The sequence below is a fragment of the Podarcis bocagei genome (assembly GCF_964188305.1).
Source record: "Podarcis bocagei genome assembly, chromosome: 1".
NCBI classification, from domain to species: Eukaryota; Metazoa; Chordata; class Lepidosauria; order Squamata; family Lacertidae; genus Podarcis; species Podarcis bocagei.
In genome coordinates this window covers 51,478,939-51,489,453 of record NC_138125.1, presented here as the reverse complement: position 1 = coordinate 51,489,453, position 10,515 = coordinate 51,478,939, and the positions used below count along the sequence as shown (strand labels likewise).

At 42.2% G+C, this 10,515-nt stretch overlaps 1 protein-coding gene across 1 annotated transcript; it reads left to right on the top strand.

Annotated features, from left to right (window-relative positions):
• FAM180B (family with sequence similarity 180 member B) lies at positions 1-10,366 on the top strand. The gene is made up of 4 exons (XM_081166783.1): positions 1-579; positions 5,242-5,309; positions 7,640-9,259; positions 9,504-10,366. The coding sequence occupies exons 1-3, from the start codon at positions 492-494 to the stop codon at positions 8,096-8,098; spliced, it is 615 nt and encodes a 204-aa protein (XP_081022909.1). The 5' UTR covers positions 1-491; the 3' UTR covers positions 8,099-9,259; positions 9,504-10,366.
• Positions 10,367-10,515: the final 149 nt, after the last annotated feature.

The following is a 10,515-nucleotide window of genomic DNA, read 5'->3' as shown; positions in this document are numbered from 1 at the left end:
GGCAGTATCAATGGGCCATTCTAAGGAGGACTAGTTTATGGCCATGCATGTTTCAAATTGTCAGTATAAATCCTTGGTTATTAAGAGCATGTTCTTTCTTTTCTTAAAAGCTCGCAGCTGGTTGGGGGAAGGGGTAGAATCATAAAAGTCTTAACCTGGTGAGCCAAAAACCAAATAAGGAACAGCCCGATGCTCCAAGTGGAAATAAATGGGACTTGCATTGGCACAGCATTTGGAGAATCTGGAGCCTGAGCCTTCAAAGTTTTTTTCTTTTCTTTTCTTTTTCTTTTGCATTATGATGGAAACTATCTGTTAGGAACTGGGAATTGAACTGGAAGCCCTGCCCTGGGCTGGAATTGGAGAAAGGCCAGCTGTCTCAGCAGCAACTTCTTGGACTGTAAAGAGAGGAGAAAGAAACGACACAGCAGTAAACAACTTCAGGTTCACCCAAAGTGCTTTATCTGCAGAAAGGGGTAAGGACTCTTCCTGACATGGCCCAGGTGTTGCAGCTGCACTTTGGAACCTGCCTGTGGGCAGCTCTGATGCTCTGTGTGTTTGCTGGATCCCGGAGACAGACAGGTAGGAAGCTCACCCACAACTGGAGAAGGCTGCTCTGCAGTGGGCAGCCAATATATTTCTGTTATTATCAATGCAACCATTTGGGCTATTTTGTGCATGAGCGCTAGTGGAGTGTTTTTCATGGGCTTTTTTCAGGACTAAGGTTATCTGATAAAACTCAAGAAAGGATTGCTACTGTGCCAAAGGAAATAAGTCAGGATCTTGCTAGAGTGCAGACACAGATACTTTCTACTGAGTTTTCACACACCCCTTTCACATACTTTCTAAGGAATGCTATACGTATCAACGACTTTTCCTCTGTTTAATCTCTGAAACAAGCATCTGTTTGTATGGGACACTCATGCAGTTCTTCTCTCTTGGAATTAATAGCATGTTAACATCATCTGCGAATTTTCCAGCAGCCTTCAAACATAGGTGGCAGCTATGAGGCAGGTGCTTTGTGGGGAAAATCTTGACTTTATTATTATTTCTGCAGTGGTTTACTCTGTTGCTGTATTCTGCTTCCAATTGCTGCTCGCACTGTTGCATTCACAAAATGGCGAATGGTTTTGGACTAACAATTCCAGAGAGGGCTAGTTTCTGACTGGTCTATTTATATACTGAATTTCCGTAGCCGTTTTCTTGATACCTCACTCTCAGAAGCAGGAGTTTGAATTTACCGTAGTGATATGATTACATTGGTAAGGTAATCAAATGTGAAGTTGCCAGGTCCTGGTTAGGAAAGCAACTCTTGTGCCTTAAAAAAAAGTGGCAAAGTTATTATTATTATTATTATTATTATTATTATTATTATTATTATTATTTTATTATACTTCACCACAAGGATTAAGTTAAATGTTAAAGGTTAAGTTACAACAATTTAAAATACAGCCGTCTAAAACAAACCACATTCACAATAATTGGATGGGTCCCAAAAACATACACCTCGGGTGGCAATGGCCGGGGAAAAGCAATATTTTTAAAGGTAGCACAAAATAGGGCTTTTCATATCATTTACTGAAGGCATAGGATGCCTGCCACTGCCAACAGAACCTTTTTCTTTTTAAAGGCTTGGAAGTCACTTGGGTGAACTCAACAAAACAGATGTTGAGAACTATACTAACTTCACCATTAGTGTTATTTTAATGGAATATTTCTGTTCCTGCCTGCCAGTCTCAAAAGACTTCCTGAATTATGTATTATGAAGAAGTGAAATGCAGCTGCAATCTGAGCTTTAATCCAAAATTGAAGACAGATGGCTTTGATCAGGAGACTGCAACCTGGCTAGAGGCATCATCTTTTCTAAGCAAAAGTGCACAGCCTCATTCTCCAAGCAACTTCTGTGAGTTTTTCTCCATGACTCTGGGGAGAATTACTCTAGAAGGGAAAGCTGGAAGCTGTCTGCAATAAGGAAAGTTACAGAAACAGCAGATGTTATATTTCTTGCAGGCACCTCCTTAGCTTAATCTAATAATCCCAATGATGAAATTCAGAAAATACATTTCTAGAGCAAGCCTAACCTCTATTTTAGTTCTTATCTTGCCTCTGTGAGTTGAGAACCTTAACTTTTTACATCTGTGCCAAAAATGAAAATATTGTAGATCAGGAGTTCCCACTGGCTTTTTCATTCCGACAATACACTGAGCCTCCCTGTGCCTTATTCCCAAGGGTACTTGCCTAGTTTATATATATTATTACACTCCACTTTACGTCCCTGGCTTTTTAGAGCCTGTCAACCTCCTTCCCTCCCACCTCATGGCTTTCAGAATTAAACTTTATATCATTGCATTTTGTATGTTTTCCGATTCTAATTACACACATTACAAAATAACTCAAAATTTAAATAAATATAGAAAGGTAGAAAGTTTCTCATTACAAGACTTCAAACAACCCTGCTAGTGATGTTAGTTGTTTACAATAATCTTTCAGATATCGTATAAATTTACTCCAGTCCTTTTGAAACACTTGATCTTGTTGGTTTTCGATTTTTCCTGTCAGCTTCTGTCAGGATTTTTTCCTGTCAGAGTTCTGCAAAGTCCATCATCTTCAACTGCCACTCTTCTTTTGTTGGTACTTCGTTGCATACATAAATAGTCTTTTATCTTCCCTTAGTATCTCTTCACTCACTATACCCAATAAAAAGGCTTCTGGTTTTTTAACAAAAGTATTTTTAAACAATTTCTTTAACTCATTACGGTATATATCATTTCCCAGAAAGCCTTTACCTCTTTACAAGTCCACCACATGTGCTAAAATGTACTTTCCTTTTCCTTACATATCCAGCACTCATTAGTTCTTGTCTTATACATTTTGGCAAGTTTAGCTGGTGTTAAATACCATCTATACATCATTTTCATAACATTTTCTTTAAGTGCGCTGCATGCAGTAAAATTAATACCTTCCTTCCATAACCTTTCCCATGATTCTAATTGAATATTATATCCAAAATTTTTAGCCCAATGTATTATCACAGTTTTAACCTCTTCATCTTTGGTACGCCATTCCAGGATACTTGCCTAATTTTGGACTCCACAATATAATGCACTCCAGACCTGCTTCTGTATGCAACTCCACTTGCAAAATATGGCCTGGTGCTGCCTCCCACAGTCCCTAGCAAAGAAATCTGGGAACAGCTGAACTGTTTGGTTTGGGGACTAGTGGCCCTTCAGTCATTGGTGAAATGCAACTCCATCATTCTTGAGCACTCACAATGTTTGCTGCAGCTGATGGAAGTTGTACTTCACCAACATCTGGAGGGCCACGGGGCCCCCACTTTTGGTCTAGCCTGCGGGTTGTAACAATGGAGCGCATGAGTCCCTGCCAGGGGAAAATGCAGGATATAAATAAATATATAATAATGCCTAAACAGAGAAAAATATTAAATGCAGAACCAGCTAAGTATGAATACATAAAATAACGAGGTAAGACTTCAGTATAACTTAGCATGTTAAGTTAAAACAATATACAACAACATGAAATGGAGGAAGTTCCGTGACCTTTAAACAGGCTACCTCACTTACAGCAAATTTCATCCTTTTGAACAAAATACAGTAGTTCTAAGTTTTACTGTGATCATTGCAGTATACTTTATTAACTTTATCAGCATGCAGCGGAGGCTGGTCCACTGGGGCTACTGGGGCACAGACCTCCCACTGAAAATGCCTAATAATAATAATAAATTTTATTTATACCCCGCCTTCCCGGGCCAGAGCTGGGCTCAGGGCAGCTAACACCAATAAAATCACAATAAAAACATAACAGGAGAAAAAGAGAGAGGGGAAAAAACACCCCAATTTAAAATACAGGTTAAAATGCAATTTAAAATGCAGCCTCATTTTAAAGTAGCTGATAAATCAAGACCATAAGGGGAGGGAAACATAAGGGTCAGACTGAGCCCAAACCAAAGGCCAAGCGGAAAAGCTCTGTCTTGCAGGCCCTGCGGAAAGATGTCAAGTCCCGCAGGGCCCTAGTCTCTTGTGACAGAGCGTTCCACCAAGTCGGGGCCAGTACTGAAAAGGCCCCAGCCCTAGTTGAGACCAATCTAACCACCTTGCAACCTGGGACCTCCAAAATGTTGTCATTTGTGGACCTTAAGGTCCTCCACGGGGCAGAATAATAATAATAATAATACTCCCCCAAATCTCTAAGCCAATCAGTCTTTCCTGTTCCACACACAAGGTGGGGGGGGGTCACATGTCAGTGGGGGGGGGTGGAGTCAGAGGCAGAAGTGGGTGGAAGAATGGATGTGATGCTTGGCTTTACACAGCACAATCCAGCCTTGCAAAAACCAGAGTCCCTACTCACATGTCTCTCCGTCCTGATGAGAATGAACCATTATTGCAGATCAAGCAACGCACTCCAGTCTGACAAAGAACCCAGAAGGGTGCAGAAGTAGGACAAGTGAGGAGCATGATCTGGAGAGGAGCCATTGTCTAGAGGAAATCCCTCAGGCCAGCTGAAAAGGCCTGGAGGGCCTGAGGTTCCCAACCCCTGACTTAGTCCAACCGGCTTTAAAAGGACTGAAACTTTTTGAAGGGGAAACCCTCTGGGAGGTTTATATGCAAGGATGGAGCCTCAGCCAGAGGCAGACTGTCTGTTGGAGTTGTGTATGAGGGAGCTAGGAGAGAACAAGACCATGATGAAGTAAATATCAAAGCTATGCTCTGATTGTTACATAAATGAAACCACATTATATTGAAGAAATTTGACACCTGTCTTTACTGGTGTACCCGAGAGAACAAAACAGATTGTATCATTATTGCTTCCCATTTGTGGAATTCTCTCCGCAGGGAGGCTCGCCTGGCACCTTCATTACTTACCTTTAGGTGCCAGGTGAAAACGTTTCTCTTTCACAAGCTGTTTGGCTGATTAACATTCTATGGCCTTTTAAATGTGTTTCTGGGAAGTGGGTTATTCGTTTTGCTTTTGTTTTATTATGTATTTTGTGTTTTTATTTTGTATTTTTATATTGTGAACCTGCCTGTGATCTTCATATAAAAAGTGGTATACATTTTTTAAAAATAATAATAAAAATTATTTTATAATAAGTGTTATAACTGAGATTTTTACCTCAGGTTACTATTGAACACAATAAAATAAATCTCAGAAAATCAGGCATTTATGTGAAGGAGGATAGGTGAAGAGATGTTGATTTAAATACTATTTTCTCTATTGTTTTTCCAGATGAACAAATTGATCTCCAGGATGCTCCAGATACAAATGGGGTTGAGAATGCTGGCATCATACTAGAGGTAATTTAGGCAAAAGCAAATCCACAAAGAAAAGGATGTGAGGTTCCTTCACCTTTGGCATGGCCTGCCGATATCACTGCAACAGCTCCAACTTCTTGGCCTACAGCTACCCAACCTTTCATTTTGTTGGTGCCAGGAGGAGAAGTGTGATTGTCATTGTGTAGGAACAAGGACACACTTCTGCCCCTTCTTTAGTACTGAGGAATGTGGCTGTGTTAGGTGTGAAGATGGTCACTGTGCATCTAGGAGCTTAGGAATCTACCATATACAGTGGTACCTCAGGTTAAGTACTTAATTCGTTCCGGAGGTCCGTTCTTAACCTGAAACTGTTCTTAACCTGAAGCACCACTTTAGCTAATGGGGCCTCCTGGTGCTGCTGCTGCGCCGCCACCGCACAATTTCTGTTCTCATCCTGAAGCAAAGTTCTTAACCTGACGTACTATTTCTGGGTTAGTGGAGTCTGTAACCCGAAGCGTATGTAACCTGAAGCGTATGTAACCCGAGGCACCACTGTATTGAGTTGGCAGCAGCTTTTGAGAGTGACTAGGGAAACCCAGCCAGATGGGCAGGGTATAAATAAAGTATTATTATTATTATTATTATTATTATTATTATTATTATTATTATTATTATTATTATTATAATATTAAGCGTTTCATGCAGGGGACATTCCGAGCTCTACCTGGAGATGCCAGAGATTAAATCTGGGACCTTCTGCCAGCAGATTCTCTACCACAGCAATTGGTTACTGTTACCAATGCTTGAGGCAAATTTCAAAATTTTGGTATAGGGTATGGTAGCAATGGCCCTCAATAACATTAGTGCTCCGATTTGTTTTCTCTTGGCTCTTCAGTTTCGACAGAGATCATTATACTGCACAATGCCCCCCCCCCTTTTTTTACAGCAGCTCCATATTACTAAGGATTTCAGGTTCTCTTTTACTTCAGCTAAGGCACGGGTTGAAGCTTCAGTGAGGAGAAATGGAACTCCCGAGAAACACTGTTTTCTGTTTATGTAAGCTATGGTCCAGAAGATGGCAGCCTTGGGCTACTTCTGCTCATTAGACTGAGCTAGCTGGCTGGGCTATAGGAAGGAGATATGGAAAGATTCTGAACTCCTGATTGTGCAACAGCCCAGTTGAGTGACAGAGAACACATTCAGTACTGGGCTACCAACATTTGCTGTTTCACCACTTTCTTTAACAGCAGTATTTCTTAAGGTGATGGTCTTCATCCTTCAGAATGGGAACCCACCGTTAACCTTCAACAGGGAACCCATGCTTAATATTTATTCTCCCTCTGTATGTGTGAACCTTCCACACCCTTCCTTTTTTAAAAATAATCTTAAATACACACACACCATTGCCACCAAAACAGTGGTGATATCAGTGATGAACTCTGTTTATTATATTGGAGCACAATTCATTTTGAGGTCTCAAGCAGCCAGATGCAGATGGGTATCTGAGCAGTAATCTTCACTTAATGTTCGTGAGCTTTGCTTAGCCTGTATCAGAATTTCCTGCCCTTATTTGTGTTGAAGAGCTAGAATCAGGAATGCAGGAAACAAATCTCCTCTAGGAGCAGAAATGATGTGGTATTGGATAGTTCCACAATCCTGCCGTTGTGAACAATATTCTCTTGATGATCCCTCACTCCATCTGCCATGCCTAGCAGTCTAAAAGACACCCAAGTTTGACAACATGCCTGTAGAGGGTACAGGCTATGTTGGAAAGGAAACTTTGGATAAGGAGTCACAGGGCTAGAATGGAGATAAAATTAATCTAGCTCTAGGCACGGGAAATTTGCATAGCTGTCAACTTTTCCCTTTTCTTGTTTTTCGAATCCTATTCGAAATAAGAGAATTTCCATTAAAAAAAGGGAAACGTTGACAGCTATGGAAATTTGTGACCCTCCAGATGTTGTTGGACTTCACTACCCAATGGTCAACGGTTAGGGATGACAGGAACTATAGCTCAACAACATCTGGATGTTGGTTCCCCATCCTTGCATTGGTCCAAAGATAGGACTGCCAAGAGTCCTTTTTATCACCAGTTATTTCTCATGAGCCAATCTAAGCTGGATTGTAGATGCTGTGAATAGAGAAGAGTCCACAACAAGCCATTTGAATGGTGTCAGGAATTAGTTTAATAACACAACCCAGAATACGCAAGCAAGTAAGTCAAGTCACATGCAACAACAGAAGACAAATTTTATCCTCCTGGCCATTAGCCACTCTGCCCTGAGCAAAAATTAATTCTCGAGCATGATCACTTCTTACCACAGAGAATAAACTGTCTGCTGATCCTCACAATTCTATTCTTTTTCTTCCAGTTACTTTGGAGAGGAATTGAAATTATGGCCAATGAGACAATCAGGATTGAGGATGAGGAGTTTGCCTCTCTGCGTCCCACCAAGCGATTACTCCGGGTCTTTCAGCATGAGATTCCAAAAAACCCAGACGGGATTGAAGAGTACCTGGACTTCCTCTCACAGTCTGACACCCCTATAACTCCACAGGAATTCAAGAAGCTCATCTTTACCACTGTCTACTGTGCTTACCAAATTCGCTCCATTCAAGGCCTGGAGAAAAACCTCTGGATCAACCTTTTCTCTCAGCTGGTTATTGAAATACTCCGTGATCTCTGCAAACGATTCTGTTCGAAGGAATCTATGGATTCTGTTCAGCTTCTGGCCTCTAGGCCTTGGCAGGAAATGCCTGTCTATATTTCTGCACTGAAGAAATTCTACCGGTCTAGCCTAGCCAGGACCCAAAGAGACTCTCATCCATAAAGGGGAAATCTTGGTCCCTCTAAGCCAAATTAATATGCAAATATATATTTTTAGGTTCATTCTCCAGGAATGTGCACAGAAGTGTCACCCTTCCTGTTTTCTTATCTCTGGTGTAGCTGCTGCTTAGCTTTTCACTGGATTTCTATGATTAGCATGTTGTTCAAGGCCTCTGCCCTGCGCTCTCTATAGGACATGCAGTTCAGACAGCACTTTGCTGTTGATTGGAATTGGGTTACTGAGGAACATGGAGTTACATGTCCCTGCTCTTGGGATTTTTATGTGTTACACTGCAATTTTGTGTGTAGCGGAAATTACAAGAAACCAGATCCATGTTAAACACTAGGGAACTCTTACGAATTGTAAGAACTGTTTACCAACAGAACATGTATCTTCTTAGAAGGGAGCTTTTACGAAATTATGGACAAGCATCAGTTCAGGAGGCTTTATGTCAGAAAGAAAGTGATGAGACTGAATGCCCAATGGGGCAGTCCTTCCAGCTTAGTGTTTCTTCTTGTAGAACATAAAAGTCTTCAGGTACAGTGTACAGTTTGCCCTAAAAGCCACTATGTCAGAAAAGGGTTAGTTTAGTTCTACTAGGTTTGGCATCCAGACAACAGTTGAGCAAGCCGATTGGGCACCTGGGGTGGCGCGCGTGCCCTGCGCCCAGGGGCGGGGCCAGCTGCTCATGGGGGCACCGCGGGGCCTCCAAGGAGTCTGCCTGCCTCCTCCCACTCAGTCACCCTACAGCTGAGGGGGAGGCAATGGGCGGACTGTTTGCGGTAGCGCGGGGCCTGCGGGCGCTCAAGCCACCGCGTCACTCCCAGAAGAGACGCATGGCTCAGGCGCACTGCAGGCCCCGTGGTGAGTGTCGCCCACCATTTTGTCACCCCCCTCAGTGGGGACACCCAGGGCGGACCGCACCTACCGCACCCCCCTTGCTATGCCCCTGCATCCAGACCATTTGAAGGAAGCAGTTAGCAAATTTAGTAAGTCTGTTCCACGACCTGCAACTTTAACCACTGAATGTACCTTAAGCAAGCAAGCTTGCTTGGCTCCATATATGAATCAAATATGCTTTGTGTGATAAACAGTGCACTGGGGAAGCCATAACTGAATTGTGGTATCAAACACTTGTGGGAATTTAATTTTGAATGTACAGTGGTACCTCAGGTTAAGTACTTAATTCGTTCCGGAGGTCTGTTCTTAACCTGAGACTGTTCTTAACCTGAAGCACCACTTTAGCTAATGGTGCCTCCTGCTGCTGCTGCACCGCTGGAGCATGATTTCTGTTCTCAACCTGAAGCAAAGTTCTTAACCTGAAGCACTATTTCTGGGTTAGCGGAGTATGTAACCTGAAGCGTATGTAACCTGAAGCGTATGTAACCTGAGGTACCACTGTATTAAGGAATGTGCCGTTTAGGGAGCTGTCTGTATGGGATTAGTTAACAGAGTTTGTAAGCAAATGAGACTAGAGTGTTGCATATGTTGTGGTTGGGACCTGATATAAACTTTTAAGGGCTATGCTACCTTTTAAAATGTGAATATATATACTTGTGACAGCATTGTCTTAGCCAAGAAATAGCTTTAGTCTTGCCCTTGGCTTTTTAACTTAATCAATCATTGCCTGTATGCAGAAGTGGGCTTCAGCAGGTGTCTGTGCCGGAATATCCCAATCCTACACCAGTTGTATTGGTCAAAATGCAGCATGCCAGGGCCAAGCATACAGGGAATAGATGCCCCAGCACCCAAACATGGAAACAATGCTTTTAAAACAGCAGAAAAACTTATACCACAGAACAGAACTCAGTGGGTTTGGGTCCCATTCATTTGCTGTTAAAGTGGCTCTAGGCAGCTGCATAGCTTTGCCCAGTGGACGTATGTCTGGCTTCGATAACAGAATTTAACCATTTGCAGCTCCAAAGCTTATTAATATGGAGACAACTGAGTTGCTCTTCAGGCACCTAACCTATCTGTTGAAGGCACCAACTGTGGTCATCAATATATGCAATAGCCAATAATACATTGTTGTGTTAACAACACAGCTGTGCACACACAGAGGCCAGAAGTGTTAAGTGGGCGACATTCCACATCACGCATGATGGAGTTTCACCCTTCTCCTGTCTCTCATGCAGTCTTCTGTGTTCCCTCCCATTCTTGCTCTGGACAATGCCCCAACCCTCTAGAGCAGATTATGGGGTGCACAGAGGGGAAAGGGGAATCGTTTCCACCATCTGTATTCTGCTAGTGAATAAATACCATTGGATTTACCCTATTTAGTTGATTAATTAGAGGGGGGCATTATTAATTGCAGGGGCCAGCTAAGGGCAGACGTGTTATTGGGTTTAAGGTTATGTTGGTTCCAGTTTTTTTATGGAAGTAGTTAATGCTTATTAACTCACACTTCCTTCAATATTGAG